General features: G+C 36.5%; 1 protein-coding gene across 1 annotated transcript in view; it reads left to right on the top strand.

The window, feature by feature from the left end:
- The first annotated feature begins 630 nt into the window (after positions 1-630).
- L3MBTL3 (L3MBTL histone methyl-lysine binding protein 3) overlaps positions 631-27,092 on the top strand; it is a 68,930-nt gene continuing 42,468 nt past the window's right edge. Inside the window, exons 1-9 of the mRNA XM_058171972.1 lie at positions 631-777; positions 9,719-9,830; positions 12,749-12,908; positions 14,289-14,412; positions 15,040-15,124; positions 16,496-16,587; positions 20,110-20,214; positions 20,619-20,754; positions 25,163-25,254. Of these exons, the coding sequence (XP_058027955.1) occupies positions 676-777; positions 9,719-9,830; positions 12,749-12,908; positions 14,289-14,412; positions 15,040-15,124; positions 16,496-16,587; positions 20,110-20,214; positions 20,619-20,754; positions 25,163-25,254 (1,008 nt within the window). The 5' untranslated portion in view covers positions 631-675. The remainder of the gene's footprint in view (positions 778-9,718; positions 9,831-12,748; positions 12,909-14,288; positions 14,413-15,039; positions 15,125-16,495; positions 16,588-20,109; positions 20,215-20,618; positions 20,755-25,162; positions 25,255-27,092) is intronic.

Genomic DNA, 27,092 nt, shown 5'->3' with positions numbered 1-27,092 from the left:
CTCGTCTGATTGTTGGAATATCCTTACACAACTACAACTGTCCCAGCATCTCTACATAATACAATAAAAATTCTGGCAACTGACATGTATTTAGAATGGTTGCAGCATCCTGGACTCCATTTGCAACTTTTGCAGTCTGCTTCCGCCAAGGAAAGTCAAATGTGGGCAGCTAGATTTGCATCATGACCATCTGATTCACTTAACAATTGCAGCGATTTGCTAACTAACTATGGCAAAAGTCATAAAATTGGGTGTGACTCATCTAATAACTGTTTTGCTTAGCAATGGAAATTCTGTGATTGTAAGTTAAGGACTCCTGTAAGGATGTCACCTTGTTCAAAACAAATTGAACACCATTTCTTATTCCTTCAAAATCATTCATCACAGTTTCTCAGCTGTGAATGATTTTCAGCTTATATAGTTGAGTTTGCTTCCTGGAGTTTTATTAAGATGGTGAAAAATCCTACTCAACTGAGAAGTTTGAAACTGTGACATTTTATTAGCTTCTAAAGGGTTTTTGTGAATATTGGAATCATGTAAAACTTGTTATTAAATAATATCAGACTGATGAATATTTTTAAAAAAAATATATCTGATAATGCAGTTTTTAGATGAAAAAATATGAAATTGAATTAGAGATATAACCTTCCTGATTTATTTTACAGGGTATCCACCATGAATGAACCAGCTTGTAGTGGAAATGGGCAAGATTTTGATGTATTTAGTGTAATGGACTGGAAGGATGGAATTGGTACCTTGCCTGGAAGTGATTTGAAGGTACTGTAATTGCAGGGATGTGAACAGAGAGATGTACAATGTTTTATTAAAAGGTGTGATTATTTTAATTGGAGAACAGAAAAGTACATTACTTTTAATTGTAAAATATTACGTAACAGTAAAATAACAGTTAAGGGAACAGTGCATTATATAAAGAAGCAATAAAATCACCTAGTAAAAACAAGAGCAGCATAAGTCTTAACTTTAGCATCTTAATTTCAAAGTGTTAAGAATAACAAGTTTTGGAAAGAAACTCGTCTGATTGTTGGAATATCCTTACACAACTACAACTGTCCCAGCATCTCTACATAATACAATAAAAATTCTGGCAACTGACATGTATTTAGAATGGTTGCAGCATCCTGGACTCCATTTGCAACTTTTGCAGTCTGCTTCCGCCAAGGAAAGTCAAATGCGGGCAGCTAGATTTGCATCATGACCATCTGATTCACTTAACAATTGCAGCGATTTGCTAACTAACTATGGCAAAAGTCATAAAATTGGGTGTGACTCATCTAATAACTGTTTTGCTTAGCAATGGAAATTCTGTGATTGTAAGTTAAGGACTCCCTGTAAGGATGTCACCTTGTTCAAAACAAATTGAACACCATTTCTTATTCCTTCAAAATCATTCATCACAGTTTCTCAGCTGTGAATGATTTTCAGCTTATATAGTTGAGTTTGCTTCCTGGAGTTTTATTAAGATGTTGCATAATATGGAGCACAAAGAAGGCTCTGTGACATTCTCATCCATTGGACAATACAAAAGCCGCATGAACTCCCAATTCCTGACCCTTGTAGCTGATCTGAAAAGATAGCATGGATTCTTTTTTAAAAAAAAAACTTTTATGAAACTTCTATACGTATTAGTTAAGGATATTGAAAACTGGTAAAATTGAGGCAAATTGCCCATGAGCAATCCCTTACGTCTTGCCATTTATTTTATACAATTTAGCTACTTCAAATGCTCTGTGTTTAGAAAGCATTATATAAGATTAATTAAGATATTTTCATCAACAGCATCATCTTTCAATCATATCACACAGAAATTTGTGTGATATTAGTCAGCACCTCAGTGAAGGAGGTTAAAAACCGGAAGATACTGTTTAGAAAATTTTTGATAGCTTCTTTGTGTGTGAATTTTCTCCCTTTCCTCCAGTCATGGAAAATGATTTTGATTTTGTACTGGGTTCAGGTTGTTCTTTCTGCTTCCTCTAATTAGATAATTGTGCTAGTACTTTTGGTACAAAAATGAAATATTTTTGATTTCTCCGTTTTATGCTTTAGAAGCATTTCTAGTGTGTTAAAATAAAATCAAAATTGTATCTTTCTAATATTCTAATATTCCTGAGGGATGCGGTGGCTCAGGGGCTAGGACGTTGAGCTTGTCTATCGAAAGGTCGGCAGCTCAGCGGTTCGAATCCCTAGTGCTACCGTGTAATGGGGTGAGCTCCTGTTACTTGTCCCAGCTTATGCCGGCCACATGACCACGGAGACGTCTTCGGACAGCGCTTGCTCTTTGGCTTTGAAACGGAGATGAGCACCGTTCCCTAGAGTCAGCAACGACTAGCACGTATGTGTGAGGGGAACCTTTACCTTTTAATATATTCCTATAATTATTCCTATAATAAAATATACATTGGAAAGTGCATATCTATGCATGTATGAACCACCTCATAGTTACTGGCCCAGTAATGTGAGCATGATTTTGTAAGATTGAATTGCAATTATATGCAAGCTTCAACCAAATCATAAAGCCATTCATTGTTATTTCATGGATTAAGGAACTGTTCTATGAATGAAAATACAGGTACTCATTGGGAAAATGATGGTAAATGGGACAGGGTTGTAAAATGACATGGTTGTAAAACACAGTGTCACGTGACTGCTGACTTTTACAGCAATTCTGGAAGTTCCAGTTGCAGTTGTTAGGTGAATCCTGCATGGTCATCAGATATGATGTCATGGGATTGCTATTTGCAGTCTCCTGCCAGCTTTCTAATTGATTTTGTTCATTGGAAGCTGGCAGTGAAGGTTGCAAATGGTGATCATGTGACCGTGGGACACTTGCAACCCTTGAAATTGAAAGCCAGTTGCCAAGGACTTGAATCACAGTCACATGACTGCAACATTGAGTCATGTGGGTGCAGCATTGAGGATTGGCCATAAATCTCATTTAATGCCATCATAATTTCTAATGGTTGCTGAACAAATGATCGTTAACTGAGGGCTAAACCCTAGAAGTCACATCTCTGTATGTTAATATAAAGAATCATCTCCAATAAACACTGCAAAGAGAGAAACCTGTCAAATGTATCATTTGATCACAAACAGTAATAATGAGATACATTTGTTTCATATTTATTTGGGGGTATAGTGTGTAAAACAATTCCAGTGAATAGCTGGATGGAGATTTGATTCCAAATTGTCTCCTCAGCTCTAATTCCACTTCTAGACTGCTGTACAACATTTCCATGCTCAGCGTTCAGAATGTTTAATTGAGGGAAATGAAATGTGTCCTATTAAGTTTTCAAGGATCATGCTGTTTTGCCTCCGGTGCTTTCGTCTTCTCTCCTTCCGTCTCCTGTTCTCTTCTTTCTAGGCTGAAACTTAAGTTTAGCGTTAGTCCTTTTGAATTTCTGAACAAATAAAGAGAGGATATTTCACATCTGGTGTAGGTGTGTGTTTGAGAAAAAAGCTTCGTGTTCAGAAAGGGCACATTTTAAAGACAGATTTTAACTTTGTGTTCTTTGTTGCCTTCCTTGTGCTGACGAAATGACTTCTTCCTCTCATCAGCTTGCTTACATTTTGGAAAGAGGCTTTCTAGCTAAAATGACTTGGGGTTTCCATTGGAAAAGGGATAAATGCATCTATAATTCCAGAAGATTTTATTTATTTATTATTCCTCCAAGTTGTTTTAAAACGTGACCAAGTTTAAATGTAGACCAAATGCACATTTTTTCCCCTCAAACACCCCTCCCCCACATTCAGTGCATAGAAAGTATCTTACTTAAACATTAGAATATTTTTATTTTTCTACAGTACCTACAGTTTGTCATTGCTCATTCTTCTCTGGCTCCAGAATTCGTATTCAACTTCTTCTTCCCACCTAAAAACACTTCGTACGTTACTCATACTGTACTAATCATGCACAACGCCTCTGTTATAGTTGATCACGTTTCTTTAACAAGGAAGATGTGGGAGAAACTCTCCTGCTTTGGAATAACAATAGTTTGGGGCAATCTTATTAGTAATGATATTAGATGAAAGATGTTGCCCTTTGTTTAGTGGTAAATATATCATTACTTACGATACTCAAGGAAGTGGATCAATTTTATTTGGATTGCCCCACATTGCAAAATGCCAGGGCAGTTTTCAGGGTAGAACTTTAAAGATGAATAGTTTGGAGAAGATCTCTTTTTTTTAAAGCTTTCTATCAAAGCTAGAGGCTCTTTTATTTTGAATATTTTATTTATACATTTTTTATAAACATAAAAAATTCAATGTCTACATGAGCAGTGTGTTGGCTGAGTACAGTTAATTTTGAGAATTAGTAATAATAGTAACAATCTTCATAACAATCACAAAATAATATTTGCTTATCCATTTCAATAAACCTTCCGTATATAATTAATCATTCTCTTAAGCTTTTAAAATTCCAACTTCTGTTTCTGTTTGTTAGCCACTGATAAAATGAATCCCATGTTAAAAAATATTCTGTTTCTTCCTTCTCCTTAATTTTAAGTTTTAATCTATTTCTGCACATTCTTGTATTTTTTTTTAAATTACACTTTCTTCTGTAGTTTGGAGAGGATCTTAAGGCAATTCTGTGAACTTTAAATCTTTAACTTGATGTAGAATATATTGCTTTTGATAGTTGAAATAGTGAATTAAGATTTGTATTAAGTGAGAAGGCTTAGAATCATACTATCAACAATCCTAGTTGGTATATGCAACTTCTTCCTAACCTCAAAAGAAGAGAGAACAGAGGGTCATTCCAAAAAAAATATTTATTAGTAGTACATTAAAATACAAGTCCCTTGAATTATCTAAAGCAATTCACACTGCACTTTTGTTTTTCTTATTTTTAGTATAAAAGGGTAGATTATTTATAGAAAGCAATTTCATACATGAGCCATTTTTTACAAGTGAAGACTGACTGCAAGAAAATTGGTCTTTCATTCATTATTCAGATTTGTTTCAAACATTGTATGTACAAAATATTTCAACATCCAAACTTGTTTACTAAAACGATCAGACAAAATGAAATAAAAATGCTGCTGCAGTCTGGCATTTAATGCAATAAGTAACTTTCGTCTGCGATGGAGTTTCAAGGCTTGGGACTTTTCCATTTGTCAGGCAAAGCAGTATGTTCAAATCAGAAACACTTCAGCATATTAGAATCGCTGTGAACTGTGTAGAGAACTTAAAAGTTGATACCTTCCAAACTGAAGGGCATATATAAAAGTGAAGGACCCTGCTTTTCTGAATCACTCTGATGAGTACATACAATCACCTTTGGATTCAAGTGCTCCAATCAAATTGGACAAGCTGCAATAATTTAAAATTGCTTCCTGGTAAAGTAGCAGTATGTGGAACCCTTTTTTTTTTTAAATGTACTTATGTGCTTTTCAAGTGCCCTGTTTTCAAAGTGACGTTACAAGTATGCCTAGTACATTGTTATTGCTAACTAAACAAGTGAATGCATCTATTTTAAAAAGCATTCTGAAAATAGATATAGCTGAGCCTGGGAATACATTCAGAAAGGATGTGTGCCAGAACCTAATGGCCAAATAGAGCTAGCCAGGAATAAATCTATTATCAAATATGGTTTGCAACAATCTGAAAGTGCCTTAAATTATTCCATTTCCTTACTTGGAATCTGTATTAGTACATTCCATTTAGAAGCAGTTCCCATTGTCCTTGCGTGATGCAGGGGTGCCAGAGATGGAGGTGCTATTTTGATTATATGTAGAACCTAAGGTAGCAAATAGGAACCAGCTGCAAAAAACATGCCCTTAGAATGCTGAGCCCCAGAGGATTCTACCCCTCAAAGCAAACATTTGGAGGATGGATCCTCTTCAGGATCACAGCAGGAGAGAAAATAATTAAATTCTCCCATCTATTTCTGCAGCTGTCCTAATCCACTCTCCCAGCTGCTGCTATTTCCATTTTTAACCACCTGCATGTTAAGTGCAGTTGTCACAGATATGCCTTGTTTTGAGAGTGCAAACCTTTGAAGCAAAAGCACAAATTGAAATTTACATGGTTGAATGCAGGTAGTCCTCGGCTTACAAACACAGGATCAGAACCTCTGTCACAAAGCGATTTTACCACTTGGTGGTGGTTGTTTTTTGCCATGCTCTTTAAGTAAATCACCATCGGTCATTAAGCAAATTTGGCTTTCCCTCCTTGACTTTGCTTGCCAGAAGCTCCCTGGGAAGGTCGTAAATGGTGATCACCTGACCTTGGGATGCTACAACCTTTGTAAATATAGGCCGGTTGTCAAGTGCCCTTATTTTAATCAAGTGATTGCAGGGAACATGTGGTGATTTTAAGTGCGAGGGACCAGTCGTAAGTCACTTTTTTCAGTGCTGTTGTAACTTCAGATGGTTGTTAAACAAATTGTCATATGTTGAGGACAAGGTGTAGTGGTGCAAAGTGACTGTGTTTTTTTCCCCTTGATCTATCAAGGGGATTTTTGCATATGAACAGAAGCAGGCAAAGGCACCAGTTTGAGGACGACTAGCCCCATATCCATGCTTTGCAACTCACAAAGCAAGACTTCTCTTTATAAAACACTGAAATGGAGTGGGTCTGCTTTCCATATCCCTAGAAACACACATTTAATTTCATTTGGAACTCTCTTAAGAGCATAAACTCAATGCAAGTAGAAATTTATCAGGAAAGCAATAAAATTTGGCACAATAGTGAAGAAACATAATATCAAAAATGTTTATGTAATATAGCGTTGGCTGAAATGACACTAATACCAAACCATGGTATCCTGCTGCGCTGGTTGGAGGGATTGGGAGTGGGAGGCACCGTTTATCGGTGGTTCTCCTCCTATCTCTCCGACCGGTCGCAGACGGTGTTGACGGGGGGGCAGAGGTCGACCCCGCGGCACCTCACTTGTGGGGTGCCGCAGGGGTCGATTCTCTCGCCCCTTCTGTTCAACATCTATATGAAGCCGCTGGGTGAGATCATCAGTGGCTTCGGTGTGAGGTACCAGCTGTACGCTGATGACACCCAGCTGTACTTTTCCACACCGGGCCACCCCAATGAAGCTATCGAAGTGCTGTCCCGGTGTTTGGAAGCCGTACGGGTCTGGATGGGGAGAAACAGGCTCAAGCTCAATCCCTCCAAGACGGAGTGGCTGTGGATGCCGGCATCCCGCACAGTCAGCTGAGTCCGCGGCTGACTGTCGGGAGCGAGTCATTGGCCCCGGCGGAGAGGGTGGGCAATTTGGGTGTTCTCCGGGATGCACGGCTGTCTTTTGAAGATCATTTGACGGCCGCCTCCAGGAGAGCTTTCCACCAGGTTCGCCTGGTGCGCCAGTTGCGCCCCTTTCTAGACCGGGATGCCTTGTGCACAGTCACCACGCCTTGTGACGCCTCGCCTGGACTACTGCAATGCTCTCTACATGGGGCTCCTTGAAGGGCATCCGAGGCTGCAGTTGGTCCAGAATGCAGCTGCGCTGGTGATAGAGGGAGCCTCGTGGCTCCCGAGTGACACCTATCCTGCGAGGCTGCACTGGCTACCTGTGGCCTTCCGGTGCGCTTCAAGGTGTTGGTGAACGCCTTTAAAGCGCCCATGGCATAGGGCCGGGTTACTTACGGGACCGCCTGCTGCTACCGAATACCTCTCACCGACCAGGCGCTCTCACAGAGAGGGACTCCTCAGGGTGCCGCCGGCGCGACAGTGTCGCCTGGCGACACCCAGGAAGGGCCTTCTGTGGGGCTCCGCCTCTGGAACGAACTCCCCAGGACTTCGTCAACTTCCGGACCTCCAACCTTTCACATGAGCTCAAAACTTACTTATTTATCTGCGCTGGACTGGGTTAGTTTTCTTAAGTTATGGGTTTTTAATGGGTTTTACCTTTAAATTTTAATTGTGGCCAATTCAAATAAGTTTTTTATTAGTATTTTAATTGTATCTATAATGTATTCATTTTTTACTTGGCTGTGAACCGCCCTGAGTCCTTCGGGAGAAGGGCGGTATACAAATTTAAATAATAAATAAAATAAATAAATAAATAAACCAATTTTTATATCTAGGATGTTGATGTTATGTGTAACATGAGCGAATAGCACATAAAAGATTTTCAGACTAAACTCTATGAATACCTTTCATTCTTGAACTACATAAAAGTGTTTGTATGTACTGAGCAGAAAATAGCTCTAAGGCAGGGGTGTCAAACTTGATTTCATTGAGGGCTGCATCAGGGTTATGTTTGACCTAAGGGGGCCGGGGTGGGTGTAGCTATTTCAATGTCACTCATGTCGGGAGCACCTGTGGGCACCTCCCGAGCTCCATTTGTGGCTATGACGGCCTCCTGCAACCCTCTGCCAGTGAAAACCGATCTTGGGAGGGCTGCGGGTGGCCTTCCTGAGCTCCATTTTTGCTGACACAGGAACCGCGGGCCAGTCCTTCGTTGTTTCCAGGGCAGCCCCGTGGGCCAGATCTAAGCCCACACACACCCGGGCCGGGTCTGGCCTCCAGGCCTTGAGTTTGACACCCCTGCTCTAAGGTTTTTACAATCAAAAATTCACTGCAGGGGAAGCAAAAGGGAAAAGAAAAGGTAGCAGAGATAGGAGTTTACTGTATGCACTTGCCTTTGAAAAATTGCTGGTACAGTATCTTGAAAAACTGTTGTATTTTTTGTTGTTGAAAAATGAAACTGCATAAAACCATTCAGTTCCATTCAGAAAGTTCATTTTCAAAGGTGTTTTTCCAATGGAATTATACGTGACCACTAGATGGTACTGGCATTCTACTATTTTTTTTCTTTCAATGGCCTTCCTTAATTTTAATACCATTTAATTATATAGCTTTGTTTATTTTATGTTCACACTTTCTGTAATTTTCCCCAACACTTTCATCTTTGATATGTGTGCTATCCTGAGAATTCTGGTCCTTGTTCAGTCTAAAATTGGAACAAATGTTTAAAGAATAAATAGAAAACAGCTCAGGAATACGTTCACTGATACAGATTCACTCAGGGATAAGCAGGCTTTGCCGATTATTTCAGTTCATGTGGGTGAGACTGTTACTTTTAAAATTCAGAAGATAATATATAAATTAGATACTAAATGGGGTACAGCTGCATAAGTGAATCAGTCAGTACCCCCAGTAACTTTGCTTGCCGGAGGACAGCTTGGAAGTTGCAAATGGCAATCAAATCTCACCAGCTCAAGGTTGACTCAACCTTCCATCCTTCCAAGGTGGGTAAAATGAGGACCTAGATTGTTGTGGCAATATGCTGACTCTGTAAAACAGCTTAGAGAGGGCTGTAAAAGCATTATGAAGAGGTATATAAGTTTTAAGTGCTATTGCTATGGAAGACCAGAATGCTACAACCATTGTAAATATGTACCAATTGCCAAGTGAATTTTGAACATGTGTCCATAAGGATGCAGCAATAGAAGTAAGGGTGAGAACCAGTTGTAAGTCACTGTTTTCGGTGCCATTGAAATTTGACTGGTTGGTAAACAATGGCTATAAGTCAAAGACTGGCTGTATATGTAGCAATATAAAAGCTACTTCTTATTGTCTAAAATCAAACCCATTGTCAATTAAAATAAGTAATGAGATAATTAAGGAGCCAATATGATGAAGCATAAATATCATTTTGTGTGTGTGTGTGTGTGCTTGTGTAAAATATACAAACTAAAATTGATACTAAAACTTTTCCTATTATTTTTTCACATTTTAAAATCAGTTTTGTGTGAATGAATTTGGAGCTCTAGAAGTAATCACTGATGTAACAGAGATGGAAAGTGTTAAGAAGGCTACAGCTACCACAACTTGGATGGTGCCAACTGTCCAAGAAGGTCAGTGCAGTTATTTTAATTTTGTTTCTTAGCATCACAATTTCATATGGATATCAGTGTGTTTAGCTGTCTTAAGCAAGGTTATAAATTCTGTTGTGCATACATTTTAAATAAGAGGTGGCATCTGAGCAGAATTGTTCTACAAATACTCTAAAATTTGTTTCTAAGAATGAATTACAATGTTAGCATAATTTCCCACTTTTAAACAGCTTGGGGTAGCAAGTAATGGGGGGGAGAGGGGGAAGTGAAGCTCAAGACTAGAGATATGCATTTGGCGCAGGTTTGTCTTAACGCATGGGCCTGATGGGCACTTGCCCATGGGCCCCACGAGCATAGGGGGCCCCATACTAATCTGTGTATGGACCTTGTATCATATAAATACAGCAACATATTTATTACATTTTACTGCATTTTTTATTAGTACTAACATGAAAATATATGTTTAATTTTATGACCAGTTACATTTTTATTCCTGTGAGTAGTTGTTGTAGGGGCCCCAGTACATTGCTTTGCCCAGGGCACATAATGTTGTTAAGACAGCCCTGATTTGGCATAATCCAAGCATTCTTCCTAAAAAAAAACATGCAATTCTACCTTCCCTGCTACTGCCACAAGGGAAAGAAAGGACTAGACATGTTTGTCTGCTAAATGGGGGCCCCAACCTTGATCAAGTGCTTGCTCTCGTGGCCTGGAAACAATAGAAACAATATGTTAAATGCAGTTAAAACATTCACATAAATGTTGGCGCGAAATCAACAGGATTTATATTAAAAGTAAAAAAAAAGTTACTGTTAATGGATTTTGCTGAGAAGACGGTTGCAGCTTCTGCTTTCTTGTAATATACAACACCATCTCTTAGCTCACAGAATCACATTTTGTCTCTTGAAACAGTTAAGCCATAATCCGAAGACTAAACTAAAAATAAAAGTGGCACCAGATAAAAGGATCAGAGAAGGCAGTTCAGTAGATGGTTTAAAGTTTTTGTGGTTCCCATATATTTGTCTGTGGTGAAGCTAAAACACAATCTTCTTCGTAAGCCCATGGAAAACTAATAAGAACCCATTAAGAACTAGGTGATAGGATTCTGAATATTTCAGAAAAGAGCTGCTGAATTAAATTGTGTTCTGGGCTGAACAGTTTCTAGCCTCAGGGATGGATAAGGCTGTGTGGGAAGCCCTGGAAATGGTATTGTAAGCCCCAAAGTGGCCTTACCCAATTTAGGAAAAAAAGACAAATTACTTAAACTACTTCAGCTCTGCCCACTCATTTCCCTGCTCACTATGGTTTCACCCTCCCCCAAATTTTATATTTGATTCCCCAATAACCAGAAGATTGCCCATTCCTGCTCTAAATGCTGGTTATATACAGACTTATGCTTCCAGGAAAAGGACCTTATCTTTCATTTATGAAAGAGACCAGGTTCAGCAAAATCTTACCAATAGAGAAAGTCTAAAAGAGATTTAATTTGTGAATTCTCTTGTTGCCTTGTGGCCTTCATGCTGCTCCACAGTCCTCTGGAGCATCTCTTCAGGAAAACGGCAAATTCATCAAAAATCACTTGTCCTTATTTCTCTTGTGAGTTCCAGTGAGCAGAATTTTGCTCATCTGGGATCCAGTCCAATAGCTTTTATATATTGAAATCTGTTTGCTAGAATATTTTTTCCAGAGTTCTTAAGCTTGCAAACCACTTGATATAAGTAGTAATTTAAATGTTGGCTAGGAAAAACTTTAAGAAGTGTCTTGTTGGATTGGACTGTTGGTCAATCTACATAATTCATCCATCTGTCTTCGCAGTGGCCAACCAGTTACACAAGAAAGAATTCTTCCGTGAATTTGGCCAACCCTCTTTTGAATCCAGCTATGTTGGTAGCCACTATTATATTTCATAGCTCCAAATTCCAAAGTTTAATTACTTATGGTGTAAAAGTACTTTGTTTTGTCTTGCTGAATTCTTCAAAGATTCAGTTTCATTAACATCTCGATCTAGTATTTAGGGAAGGGGAAAACAGCTTCTCCTTATCCATATCATGTACAGTTTTGTATACCTTATTCATATCCTCTTTTGTTGGCTTCCTTTCTAAAATAAGTGGCACCCAAACTTGCAATATTTCCTTGTAAGATGCAGTCCTTTGATCAACTTAGTTTCTTTCCTCTGAACTTTCTCTAGTTCCGCTATACCCTTTTAAAGATGTGGACAACCAAAACTACACACTATATTCTAGATGTGACTGCAACATTGTTATATATAAGGTCTTTATTTATTAATTAATAAACCATTTATTATTAATAAATTAAAGGCGACTTTGGGTGGTTTACAGATTATAAAACAAATAGAACAATAATTACAATATGTTAAACTATTAAAACTATACAGATTAAAAGATTTAAATTACACAAAAACCAAAACTATGGTTTTATGATATTGGCTTTTCTATTTTCAGTACGAATTCTTATTATCCTTGATACGCAGTTGATTTACAGCAGATGCACACTGTATTGAACTGTTCACCATCACTCGGAGAAATAAGCTTGTTGATGAATAAATGGTTTAGATGAATCCTGTAAGATTTTCCTAAAGTGTCAGCACTGATCGCTTGTGGGAATCAACTGATAAAAATGTGTATCAGTAATTAAAGAGGTACAGGAGGTTGAACTCAAAAGCAAAAAGATGCTTTGCAGCATGAAAGTTGTAACACATCAGCCAAGTATGTTTTTTGTCTATAGATTGTTCTACAGCTGCAAAAGCAGCCACACAATCCTGGGTAAAGATATAGCTGCTTTAAGGAATGGCAGACATGTGCTAGGTGTGTTTCTCAGTTGAAAGTCTTGGTCATGATTTTTTAACATAATTCATTAATATCTTTTTTCCCCACTTGTATGTCATCCTGAAAATTCACTGCTTTCTTTCTTCTGTATAGCATTCTCAGAAAAAACAGAAGTACCACCCAAATTGAAGGAAACTGCAAAGGCAGATGGGCTTCATTTTTGTGAAAATTGTTTTCAGTCTGGAACATCAGTGGAGTTTGTAGCTGGAGAAAGAACTTGCAGCCAAAAATGTGCCCATCTGTTTAAAAACAAGTAAGAGTTAATATAATACATACAACACAATATCATGGCAAGTACAAATTCTGTTGTCGCCTAAGGGAACACTGGATAAAAATACTTGCTGAACTGTCAGTTGATTTTTAAAAAATGGAATCTATGTTGTATTATTGTTGCTAATTACTGCTGAGTTTGTGAAGCAAAGGAGAAAAAGTACCGGGAAATTAGAGGCAGCTGCCATCATGCTGTCCTGTATAGTTGTTGCAGGTGAAACCATCCACCCTTAACAAATTCCAGGCTTAGAGCAAAGGTGATCTCACAAGAATTCAAACATGTATTTATTAGGAATCCTTCTATGTGACTTCTATAATGCCATTTGGGGATACTGTAGACAGGGTAGAGCTTTCGATACGGCATTATTGACCCCTATTCAGTTATACAAAACAAGGCAAATGCTTTTTGCAGCTATTTAAATAAGTTTATAAATAAAAGAATCCCCAAGAGCTTGAAACAGTATTGACCTTACACATCTCAGAGAAGGCATATTTTTCTCGGTAATTACCACTGTTGGTTTGTGAGCATAATATAAATCTGCCAGAATAGTCATATGTTTGATTACCATTCAATATAATTCATAGCTAAGTGTCAACAGGTGCAGCCTTGGGTGCAATCTTGTGTACATTAGGGCAGTCATATTCTTTGAAAGAGAATAGGAGCATAAGATATTCAGAAGCAGTCTTAAAAGAAGCAGTGGAAGTAAACCTGCAAAAGAAAAACACATGGCTGTCAAAGATAGCCGCTTCAGTCACATTCCTGAGTGCTATAAGAATTTGAACAGTTCTGATACATATCTATTAAAAAATAAATCCCAGTAAATTTGACTTCTAGTTAAAGATTGCAGCATCAGTATTTATTCATAGAATTTAACTTAGTATATGAACATATGACCAAAAAAGTTTGCATTATTCACTTAGATTTTATAAAAGTTCTATTTAGATGCAATCCAGTATATTGGAATTTATGGCAGAAAAGTCACGTGTTGTTATTGAGGACCATGCATTAACTTAAAAAGGGAAAGACTGCATATTTTCTGTTTTCTTCTCTGTTAGTAATAGTGTGGTTCAGTTTATCGCTAATGCAAATAATTATTGCACTGTTGCTTTTACTGTGGTCATTTGAGAAATTTATTTTACTCTTTTACTTAATAATCTCTTCAATCTTTCAATGGATTGCAGTCTTTCTATTATTCCACTTGACGGTATTCAAATTTACTATTTCTTTTCTTTTAAAATGCCCTTTTAAAGTATGCACTTTGAGGAGAAATAGGAAAGGAAAGGTTTGAAAGATGCAAAGTCTTGTTTTGTGAATTAAAACTTTTTCCTTGTGGTAATTAATGCAATTTAATTCTCATTCTAGGGAATCAAAGGAAGAAAAAGATGTGTCAGAATGCAGTGACGAAGACTATTCTAAGGGTATTCAAAAGAGAAAAAGCAAACTGCCATCCAAAGGAGAGGTTATTGAAGAAAAAGATAAAGAAACAGTTAGTATTTTTCAGTTGATTGTTCTAGATTAGACCATTTCTTGTAGTTTTAGTACTGTACAGTAGTCCCTGTTTGTAAAACCTGTGCACTTTAAGCCTGTTGCCAATCATAATTTGTTCAGTGGTTGATTGAACAACCACCAAATAAATGGAGTGGTACATTTAAATATAAATTTAACTGATTTGCCCCAATCTCATGAGATTTCTGGACTACGTGATATTTCAGCAGTCTCAAATAACTCCCCTTCCCCGAATTTTATAAACATATCTGGTCTACAGTGTAGTCATTTTCTTAAAAGAGTCTTATAGAGAGCATATTGCTATTCTTCTCTTTTGTATTGAGAGAATAATTGGAAAAGTCCTGTATTGTAGTTCACTGTTAATATTGCAAATCAAAATTGAATTGTATTCAGACATCTGGTTTCAGGTGTACTAAAGTTGTTCATAATACTATCTTCCTAGTTTAATCAAACACCACTCTGCAGACTGGTACTTCATTCTCCATTGATTTTTACATGAACTGAAATCATATTTAAATATTCAAAATACTGTCAGAACAGGAACTTCTTTGTTTGATAATCATAAATGATAATTATGCCAGTCGCAATATTTAATTTTGCAATTTAGGAAGAGAACTCTGAAGGAAGAATACTGAGAGTATCTCAAAGAGCCACACGGAAAAGGAAACGAGAGGTGGCAATTTTAAAACAAAGTAAGTTGATTTATAATACTTTAGCAGAATAAAGTTTTCCTTCAGTTCCTCAAAAAACTTAAAATACATCTTGAGGTAAATGGATTGATTAAGATTATATGAGCAACCACATTATATGAATCTGTGAATTTTACATATTTATACTGTTTGCAAATATCTTTTGGTCATTGATTTTTCATAATGTCATAGGTGAACATTCCCATTATGTTTGGTTGATAAAATTGACATAGTCCCCATCTTCTGGAACATCATCCCCCCCCCCCCGCCCCTGAGGTGAGGTTGAAGGTGAGGTTATTAGGTATGAAGCCCAGAGTCACTAAAGTGGGATAGATGGCTATACAAATATTAAATTAATTAATTAAAAGAATATACTGTTATACTTAGTCAATGATATCACTTTATTATAATAACTGTGCTGTACATAGCAAAACATTCAGTATTTTGTAAAAGAGTGAATTTTCCTAAAAGAGTGAATATGCTTCTTTAAGGAAAATAATAAGATTAGGCAGTATTAGTTACCTGTAAGCTGATCTATAATTTTCACTTTGATGGTAGTCATCTACTATCCCTGCTGTCTTAATTAACAGCAAGCTGTTGTGGTGCTGTTCACCCAAATACAGATAGTCCTGGACTTACAACCATAATTGAGCCCCAAATTTCTGTTGTTTTGACACTTGTTAAGTTTTTTCCCATTTTGAGACCTTTCTTGCCACAGTTATTAAGTGAAGCATCATAGTTGACAAATTAGTAATACAGTTGTTAAGTGAATATGGTATCCCCATTGATTTTGTTTGTCAAAAAGTTTCAAAAGGCTTTCATATGACCTTGGGACACAATGAAGGTCATTACTGTGGCTCAGTTGCGAAACGTCTGAATTTTGATCACATGATCATGGGGATGCTACAAAGGTGAGTGAAAACTGCATAAGTCACTCTTTTAGTGCCATTGTAACTTTGAATGGTCACTAAATGAACTACTGTAAGTCAAGGTTCCAAGTAACAGCCCAAAGGAAATCAAAACTCCAAGGCAGGATTCCTCAAAGTATAGATTTATTAGGCATGTCATAATTTTATGATTACCTGTTTGGTAACATTGCTTTACTACATTGTACTACAATAATACATTGCTTTGAAGTATATAGGATGATGTTACCATATTTACCCAATAACAATGCAAGATTTTTCATCAACATAATTACTATCTATGAATGGGACGGGGAAGAGAATCATCCTACACTTGGTGATAAGATGCTTTTCAGGAGTTTGAAAGCAAAACATGGACAGTTACCTGCGTGCAGGTAGCAGCTTACGCATGTCTTCTGAGAATAGATTTTATTGTCTATTTTTTTAATTGTTTGATTTCTAATTTCAGCTTTAATGTCAAAGGGAAAGAAAGCATGGAGTTGGTCTTCATATTTGGAAGAAGAAAAGGCGATAGCAGCACCTCCTAAGATTTTTAAAGAGGTAAGCTCTCCTGTAAAATCCTAATTAATTGGTTTGAGGAATATATACTTTGCTAGATAATTGTGTTAAATAAAGGTGAACTTAAAATTTTGACATGACTGATAAGGTTATGTTAGTTCCCTTACTTACGAAAGGCAGTTCACCGATGTTACTATGTTTGTATGTAATAACTGATGTAGAGGAGATTATCCCAGGTGTTGTTCTTTTATAGGTAACCTGCATATAAGGGCAGGTTTTCATAGTGACAACATAGTTCTGGAATTCTAGTTGTATTGTATTTAACTCTTCTAAACATTTTTAACAGCAGCTGAAAACTTGTTTTTTCCCCAGCAGTCTTTAAATGTTGATGGTGATTTAGCTAAGCATGCTGTTGCCTCCGTTTAAAATTATTATGCATAATGTTTGAATTGTTATTTCATACTTCCTTAGATTTTTGTATTTATCGATGTATTTAAGATTATTTCTGTATGCCTCTAAGCCCAATTCCAAAACATTGCAATAAGAATTCATTGGTGTTATTACTGCTGGCAGCCTGAAGTTAGAAGCTAGGTGTATGCATTTGTGTTTGGTTTTGGTTTGTACATCGGTGAAGATAAGTTTTTAAACTGTTTTCCCTACCCCAAATTCTGGGATAAGTTAGCTATGTCCATTTGGAGTACATTGTCCCTTTTGGTTATGGATTTTATTGTCTATTTTTTTAATTGTTTGATTTCTAATTTCAGCTTTAATGTCAAAGGGAAAGAAAGCATGGAGTTGGTCTTCATATTTGGAAGAAGAAAAGGCGATAGCAGCACCTCCTAAGATTTTTAAAGAGGTAAGCTCTCCTGTAAAATCCTAATTAATTGGTTTGAGGAATATATACTTTGCTAGATAATTGTGTTAAATAAAGGTGAACTTAAAATTTTGACATGACTGATAAGGTTATGTTAGTTCCCTTACTTACGAAAGGCAGTTCACCGATGTTACTATGTTTGTATGTAATAACTGATGTAGAGGAGATTATCCCAGGTGTTGTTCTTTTATAGGTAACCTGCATATAAGGGCAGGTTTTCATAGTGACAACATAGTTCTGGAATTCTAGTTGTATTGTATTTAACTCTTCTAAACATTTTTAACAGCAGCTGAAAACTTGTTTTTTCCCCAGCAGTCTTTAAATGTTGATGGTGATTTAGCTAAGCATGCTGTTGCCTCCGTTTAAAATTATTATGCATAATGTTTGAATTGTTATTTCATACTTCCTTAGATTTTTGTATTTATCGATGTATTTAAGATTATTTCTGTATGCCTCTAAGCCCAATTCCAAAACATTGCAATAAGAATTCATTGGTGTTATTACTGCTGGCAGCCTGAAGTTAGAAGCTAGGTGTATGCATTTGTGTTTGGTTTTGGTTTGTACATCGGTGAAGATAAGTTTTTAAACTGTTTTCCCTACCCCAAATTCTGGGATAAGTTAGCTATGTCCATTTGGAGTACATTGTCCCTTTTGGTTATGGGTTTTTTTTGTTCACCCATTATATTTATTCTCTTTTGCTTTATTTTACCAATTGTGTGTTTGTTTAAATGCATGCAGCTTAGAGTCAGTAATGAGTTGGAAGAGGGGCTTATATATCTAAATTTTGTGTGTGTGTGTGTGTGTGTGTGTGTGTGTGTGTGTGTGTGTGTAAAAAAATTGGAGCACATAGTGTAAACAATCCTAAATAGAAAATAAACATTTCAATAGTTGTAATAGTTAGATAATGGTTAATGGCTTTTTAAATGGACATTATGTAGAATATTTTTGTATAGACTAAAATAAAGATTGTGTCAGAGAATCAATAAACAAATCTCATAATTTTATAGGCAGTTAAAGAATTCTAGATTATATCATTTTGGCATACAAAAACAACACTCTTTATATGCAACATTTCTCTGCCTCTGTTTTTTTCATACTATATCCATTCCTGGTATTCTTCTAATGCATATATAGATGCTGTTATTATACATACAATTTTGGTTCTGTGAAAATAGTAAGTTATTATGGAGCAAATTTAGTAAGAATTACAAGAAGGACTGTACAACAATAGCACTAGTTTAAGTTGAATGCAAGGTGGATCCTGTGTATTTTGACAGGATCAGTGGTTACAGCTTTGATTACTAGAAACCTCTGGTGAGAAGCTTCAATTGAGGTAACTGTACATCAATAACTTTACAGAAGTAATTCTAATTAACCACAGTTAATGTGGTTAATAACAGTCATTCAAGTAGACAAAAAGGAGTAGTGAGACTTGGTTCCTAGGAAAGAATTAACAGAAAGTTGTGTATAATCTTGTGGCACCTCCTCTGCCCGCACCCACAGACACACGTAGACACACATTGCTTCTTAATTGTTATTTCTTTTGCCTGGACCATTGACTTTTTTTTGCTGTATGTCAATCAGTTTCAGAGAGCGAAACAATAACAGAAACTTGCAAATCAATTTATTTTTACACTTGTTTTAATACAAGCAGTAATGCAAAATTCTGCTAGTAAAATTATTTTTTAAAATAAATTGATTTTTGCATGGTTATATCTTCATTGAATAACTAGAAAAATCATTGTGGAACAAGCAGATACTTTTCACAAACCAGTATTTATTCTTCATATAAGAAATTTGTCAAAATCTTGGTATTAAAATTAGTTTTAGCACTGTGGTAGAAAAACTTCAGCAATAAATACCAATCACTGTAGAGGATCCAAAGAGTCGTTTATTTATCAAAGCTACCAGGTTACTACCGACAGTTATTAGGTTTTTTTTGTACCCAGATGAACCAAGAATAAGAACTACTAGGTTACATAAGTTTTAAAGAGAATGTTGATCACAATGTGTATACATTAATAGGAGGTGCCAGTAGAATTATTTTACAATGGTTAAAAAAAATAACAGAAAGGAAGACATGAGTATCTTTCATTGTATGAAAACATAAATGCAGCTTACTTATATATATGACTTATACAAAATCTTTTAATTGTTATTCCAGCAAGCAATTCCTATGCTTTGCTGCAGAGAGAGATAAGGAAACACAGCTGTACTCATCCTTGTATTTACTATCTCTACTTAAGGCACAAACTGTAAAATCAGTTAGAAACAAAAAGATATAACTGACACAGTAAAGAAAACCCCATTCTTAAAGGTCAGACAGACATATATGCAATATTGTACTGCATAATGAAGCATATGATGACATAATTACTTAACCTAAGTTCAAAATACAACTCGCACAGCAGGAATGTAAAAGATGAGAGAGGCAGAGCCATTAATCCGGAAATATATTAACATATTTATTACTTAGGAAATGCATAATGTATTTTATCCTGAAGATTTTGATCTAGTTTATGTCCATATAGTTGCTCTTTTTAAAAAAAAATATGGAGGTGGGGAAAAAAGTTTCATTAGCTGGTATCAGTTTGGAAGATCTGGATTTTCTTCTTAATGGAGAAAAATAAGAAAAATTGGCGTATTTCAGAAATGCTTATGTTAAATAAAACTTGACATTTTACTTCTAGTACCAGTCCTTCCCATACAACAAAAATGGATTCAAAGTTGGAATGAAACTAGAAGGAGTGGATCCTGAGCATCAATCAATGTACTGTGTGCTTACAATAGCAGAGGTGAGTGCCAGAATGATAAAACAAGAAACTTGATTTTAGCAATATTTACCTATACATTTATCTGTATTAAAAACAAGTTATAGCAGGCAGTGAGAAAATAATTGCATCCCATCATTTAGAGCCAGGTATCATAGAATTATAAGCTATAAATAAGAATATAAGAAGAGCTTTGTTGCAAAGTCATACTTTCTGGAATTTCTGTAAAGCCTTTTAATTATTCTAAGTTTCTAAATTTATCTAAATTTGTAACCAGTACATCTTTTATTAAATGTTGTATGATTCAACTTCTGAATGATTATGCAATCTAAAATTTGTTTGAAAATTATTCCCCTATTAGATAATTGACTCTTAAGGCCCATGAACACTTCTACTCATATGTATATTTTTATACACTCTGATTTTAGATTTGTGGCTATAGAATTAGACTTCATTTTGATGAATACCCAGATTGTTACGATTTTTGGCTGAATGCTGATTCTTCAGATATTCACCCTGTTGGGTGGTGTGAGAAAACTGGGCATAAACTTCATCCACCAAAAGGTACTATGTTATCCCTAAACAATTTATGACCTTTTTTATTGTGTTAAGGCAGCATAGGTACACTTTTATAGTGAGAGACTTAGGAATCTACAAGTAAAATTTTATACTGGCTATATTAAAAAAAAATGCGACATACTTTCTTTTCATGTTTTCTTACATTATAAAATATAAGTGAATTCTGAAAAATTTAAATTCCAGGATCTGAAAATGCCTACTGTATATTTTTTATGTTCAAAGGCAGAAATTATCCTTTGACCAATGCTTTAATGATTAAACAGCTAAAATTACACAGTACTATCAAAAGAAAGCCTCATGATGAAGTTTTAATAACTACATCAGTTTAACATTAGAATGCTTGATGAGGATATCAGTGGTTCCAAAAAGGTATAAATCTAAATATTTTTCTCCTCTTCCTTAGAAGGAAGAAGAAAAAGAAATAATAAATAATTGAAAGCATTGTATCTTCATCATTGTCAATGTGCATCAGATTCTGGTTTGTGCCTACCCTGAACCTGTAGCTGATGAGATTTTGGAAAAAGTCTTCTCCTGCTGCACATGCTCACAGACAAAATACTGGTATCAACTCAGAACATTCAAAAGTTACCAAAAAGAATATTTGTCCACCTATGGTTAGGCAATCCATAGATGCCTCTATAGCACAGGATAAGAAGACCGAAAAGCTAAAGGATACCAGGACAAAAAAGAATTACTGTTCAGAAAGATAAATGGGTTGAAATCATCTTTATCAATGTCTTCTGCTGTTCTTGGGCCCATAGTGCCTCAGTTAATTAGATCAGTGTATCCTTTTTCTTACAATACTGCTGTCTACTCCTACGTAAGCTTTCTGATCCTGAAGATCTCGGACCAACCTCAGAAGGTAGCATAAGGGGACCTCTCTGTGTTACATGGAGTGGAATTTTTCTGATCAGTTGATGAGATTCAGGAGAACTTTTATCACATTTAACTCTTTTCTCTTCTCTGAGTCCATCCATATTTCATTATAAATATGTGAACACTGATCAAAATAAAGCCTGGTTGTATCACCAGGTTAATGATTATTTTCCTTACAAATATTTATGTGCTTCCCAGCCAGCAGGATAATTAGCAGAAAGGTACTTGAAGTCGAATCTTCTAAGGAAAGAGAAAAAGACTTTTATTTTTGGTATTATTTCATGTTGAGAAATATGGAGGAACATGATCTGTTTTGGATCTTCAAAATAGTTGTTCACTTCAAAAGTGAACAATTGCATCCAAATCAAAGCTTTATTGTCAATGCACAACATGTGTACAATGAGATTCAATGAGCCTCCCTTGGTGCAGCCCCCCCACCCCCGAAACATAGAATACATCTTAATAACTCAATAAATAAAAGAAAAAGAAATCCCTAACCCAAATAAGTAATAACTAGCACACATTCCCTTATACATGTATGCATATAACATTATATTATATTACACTGGTATGAACATGTTGCAAGTTGTGCTGGCCCTGCAAGTCTATCATATTAAACCTAATTGTGCTGTTATGTTGTGTTCAGAAGTCTGATGGCCCACGGATAAAAGCTATTTTTCAGCCTGTTCGTTCAGCTGGCTATGCACCTATATCTCCTGCCTGATGATAGGAGAGTAAAGAAGTGCTGACCAGGTTGTGAATCATCCCTGAGGATTTTCCTCACTCTGCTAAGGCAATTGTCCAGTGAGGTCAGGGGGCAGCCCATGATTTTTTGTGCTGTGCTCATCACCCTCTGTAATGCCTTTCTGTCTGTGGCTGTCAAGCCAGCATATCATACCGTAACACAATATGTGAGGACGCTTGCTATTGTAGACCGGTAAAAGGAAGTCATCAGTTGTTGTTCCACCTGATTTTTTTGTAAGACCTTAAGGAAATGGAGTCTCTGTTGAGCCTTCCTGACCACCTGGAACGTGTTATTTTTCCAGGTGAGATCTTGGCTAAGGTGGACTCCCAGGAATTTGAAAGGGGAGACCCTCTCCACACAGCCCCCCTTGATGTAGAGTGAGGCAGGTTCCTCTCTCTGCTTCCGGAAGTCTAGCACCATCTCGTTTGTCTTGCTAGTGTTTTCTGAGCACCATGTGGATAACTTCTGGACTTCTTCCCTGTATGCTAATTCATTTCCTCCTGTAATAAGACCCAGTACAGTACGGTGGTATCATCTGCAAATTTTATTACCACATTAGATGGATCAGAAGATATGCAGTAGTATGTGTACTACGTGTACAAGTAGGGACTGAGCACACAGCCCTGAGGTGAGCCAGTGCTGAGCTTCAGGGAGCAGGATGTGAAAGACCCAGCCCTCACTGTTTGTGACCGGCCCATTAGAAAGTCTTTAATCCAATCACAGGTGAGAGAGGGGAAATTCAAGTCAGTCAACTTTTCAATGAGAATGCCTGGCAAAATGGTTAAAAGCCGAGCTGTAGTCTATGAAAAGCATTCTGACATAAGCATTCCCAGGTTTCTCTAGATGACTCACTACAGAATGTAGGGCAGTAGCAATGGCATCGCCTGTCGACTTATCAACAAGCAACGCAAAGGAATACTGCTGTGCTTTGCAGTTTGAGAATTACCTAACATTTTTTCCTTTTCTGATTCATGTTGTGATGGATCTTCTAAACTGTGATCATAAAAGACTCACAAATGAATGCTTTATCATTCAATGACTCTCTTCAATTTTTAGCACCCAATTCTAGCATTGATAGCAATTCTATTTTCTTGTGCCACTGCAAGAGACATTTTCTGAGGTGTATTTCTAATATTGATATAATCCCCTGTTCCTGCTTGGTATTGCTTTCATTTTAACTGACAAATATTTGTATCTGTATACACACAAATTCTGTATATGTAACACACACACACACACACGTTTTTTGGTGGTACTCTTCTCTTTGTATAGATCCTATGTTTTATCTCAAGAAGGTAGGCCTGTCTTGTGACCTCATCTTGCTCCCTAAAGAGGCATCTGATTTTTGCCTCAGTGAAACTATTCTCTTTCTCTCCTATTCTATACTGAAATTGGAATTGAATTGTTCTTTTCACTTTTGTTTGTCATGTCTTGGCTTTTTGTGTACTCACAGTAACTTCCCACACAACATTGTAGCTATTTTTTTTACTCTTTGGAAAAAGAAAGATTTCTATTTCCTCTGAGCAATTTGATCACTGGATTAAGGACACTAGTGATTAACTGGCAACCCTCTTGCTTGTTTATGTTTATGGAGTTACTATTATCCATCCTGGTTGGAGAGTGAGGCATTGGCTCCAATCTTCCAAGTAAGGTTTGCTGTTCAGTTGCTTATCTGTAACTGCCATCCCTAAAAATAGTCTGCATTCACAGCATGCTTGAACCATCCTTTCTGCAGGTGCTTATGTTCATGGATATTCCTAAACTCAGTATTGGATGGAAACGCAGATGTCTCCGTGCAGATTTCCACCAACATTTTATAGCTGTAAAAGATTCTAGAGAAGGCTGCAGCATAGGCATAACACCCATAGAATTCATTTAAAAAACCACAGTCAGGGGTAAGCAATTGGTTCTTTGTACATCCCTTCCATTGGAGATGTTTTGGGGCAAAATTTAGTTTTTGCAAGTAATATCCAAAAAAAGCTTGGATTTAATTGAGGAAAATAAGCATATAAGATGCAATGTCATCTTTAGTGAAAAGGCAACTTCAACTTCGAATACATTTGATCCACACTTCCATTCTGGTAGAAGATACTTCTTTATTTCTCTCAGTGCAAAACATGTTTCTCTGGGACAGACTACAAAATCAAAACCTGAAAAATAGAGGGGCGTTGCAAAAGCATGCGACGGCTTTTGATCTTTAAAAATGGTTTGGATATCATAGGTTTCTTTACATGTAATGCTTAAGCCATGCTTTGTTACAGTGTTCAACTTTGCACTAATTAAGTTTTCTTGGCACACTGTTTTTCATTTATTTATTTATTTGCCTTTTTAGACATAGTTATAATGAAATCATCAAATATAGTACATATTCTACGTTTATACTAGGAACGCAGACTTTTGCTATTTTCACTTCACAAAATGATTAAATGCTAGACTTGTTAGTTACAAGAACTACGCAGACTTTCAGTGCGTATTATCTGCATTCGTACCTCATCTCTGTTAGAAAAGATATATGTGTGATTTCTGAAGACAAGCTGGTGCTTTTGGAGTTTTCAGGCGAAAAGATATTACTGACTGGTCTTGTTTTTAAATTATATGGTGCCTATAATTATATTCTCAAGGGGCTTTTAAAAGTTAAATGTTTTCAGTATGTTCTTGAAATGGACAGTTTGGCAGACACTGAATGGTGATAGTGACAGAAACAGCTGCAATTAAAGTAAGTGCACCTCAAACTAAAAGAATATTTGTTTTATTCTTCTTTATGGTTTCCAGGATATAAAGAAGATGAATTTAATTGGCCTGCATATCTGAAGAAATGTAAGGCTCAAGCTGCTCCTAAATCCTTGTTTGAAAACCAAAACACAGTAAGTTTTTTCCCTTATATTTATCTGTGTTCACATTAGCATTTATGTAATATATTGATGTGCCCAATCTAGTTGAAAATGTAATGGATTTTATCAATGTAATAAATCAACTTCCTATAGTAAATCTGTAAATGTACACTACTTATGTATTTACTTATCTTCAGGAGGTTTTTTTTTTAAAAAAAATTCTACATCTTTTTTCTGTGCCACTTGATATTAATTTAATTACTTGAAAATGTGTGTTAAAAGCTTTAAATTTTCACTTACAACATTTTTTAAAAGCATTAGAATAGTATTTTCCTATATGGGTAGAGGAAGGCAGCCATTAAATTCTGCTTTGCATGCCTTTTGTACTATAAATATAAATTTTATTAAAGTTTTAAAAAGAATATGAGATCTAAGAACTATTACAAAGTAAAGAAAAGAAAGGAAAAAAGAGAAAAGCCCAGAATTTGCCAGTTTGATGTAAGGTTCCAAGCTAGAAAACAGAGACTGTGAGTTCTAGTCCTGCCTTAGATATGAAAGTGGCTAGGTGGATAAATTTAATAATTATTAAAATGATAATTGAACTTATATCAAGTCTTAGTAAGAGTTAATGTGACCTTGTAAGATTTAAATGACATCCTTTTTCCGACATCCTTTTTTGACTGGCTGACAGCCACTGTCCCCTCTTTCAATATCCAAGTAAATAAAATATAAAAGAAGATGATGTAGGGGATTACAAAATGGATGAGATAGAAATAAAAGAAGTCTGAATTCATTTTTTAAAAAACAATCCAACTATTTGATTTAGGAAATAAGAGTTTATCTTATTCCCAAGACAATGTGATGTACAAGATACAGACATCTTTAAGACATGGTCACACACAGTGGTGGGATTCAAATAATTTAACAACCAGTTCTCTGCCCTAATGACGGGCTGGGCGGGCATGGCCATAGTGGGCATGGCTAGGGGTGTGACAGGCAGCACTCAGCCTCCTGCACTCCCCTGGGAGCAAAAATGGGCCACAGGGGGGCCGTGGCCCCTCCACGCCCCATTTTGGGCCTAGTAGGCCTCTTGGGAGCAAAAACGGGCCATGGGGGGCTCCGCATCCCCCAGCGGTCCATTTTGGGCCTGTTAGGCTTTCCTGCACTTACCTGGGAGCCAAAATGGGGCGCCTGGGGACTCCTGGAAGGGGTGGGGCCAGCCAGGAATTTAACTATCCATTCATCCAAACTGGCTGAATCCCACCACTGGTCACACACCTTATCGACTTCACATAAGTCCTAATTTGTTTGAGGGATTACATATTCACTGTCAGGTGCAAGAAGCCAGGAACAGGAATAGAATTCAAAGCACAAAACATTTATTTCATTCTACCTGTACACAAGAATCTGATCTACCAACAGTCAAGTCAATTTGGCTCTAGATAAAGATCAGCAGAATTCACAGGAGTCTGGATTTAGCTCCCTTGTGGGAATGTAATGATTGTATGTTTCATTTCATAATAAACTAGGAAAGACAATTTTATTTTGAAAAGTCTATGAAAGGTTACACAGTTTTAACAATATTCCATGTAGAGAGATAGACAGTCAATAAAATAATAAAATAAAATAGATAATTTAGAACTTTTTTTTAAAAAAAAATCAAGATTATACAGTCAGAAGAAATTGAGGATGTAGAGCAGAGTTCCCCAACCTTTCTAACTTTGTGGACCAGTGGGTGGGGGGGGGGGAGAAGAGGGGATGGTTATACATGAGTGGCCGGCAAACATGCACAAATGGAGAGCTCATGCATTCACTCACTCAGATGGGGATGTGTACAATTCTGCGACCTGATTCCTATTGGCTCATGGCCC

Source organism: Ahaetulla prasina, chromosome 1, assembly GCF_028640845.1.
Source record: "Ahaetulla prasina isolate Xishuangbanna chromosome 1, ASM2864084v1, whole genome shotgun sequence".
Classification (NCBI taxonomy): domain Eukaryota; kingdom Metazoa; phylum Chordata; class Lepidosauria; order Squamata; family Colubridae; genus Ahaetulla; species Ahaetulla prasina.
The sequence above is the reverse complement of the archived record's forward strand: the minus strand, read 5'-3'. Positions and strand labels throughout refer to the sequence as shown.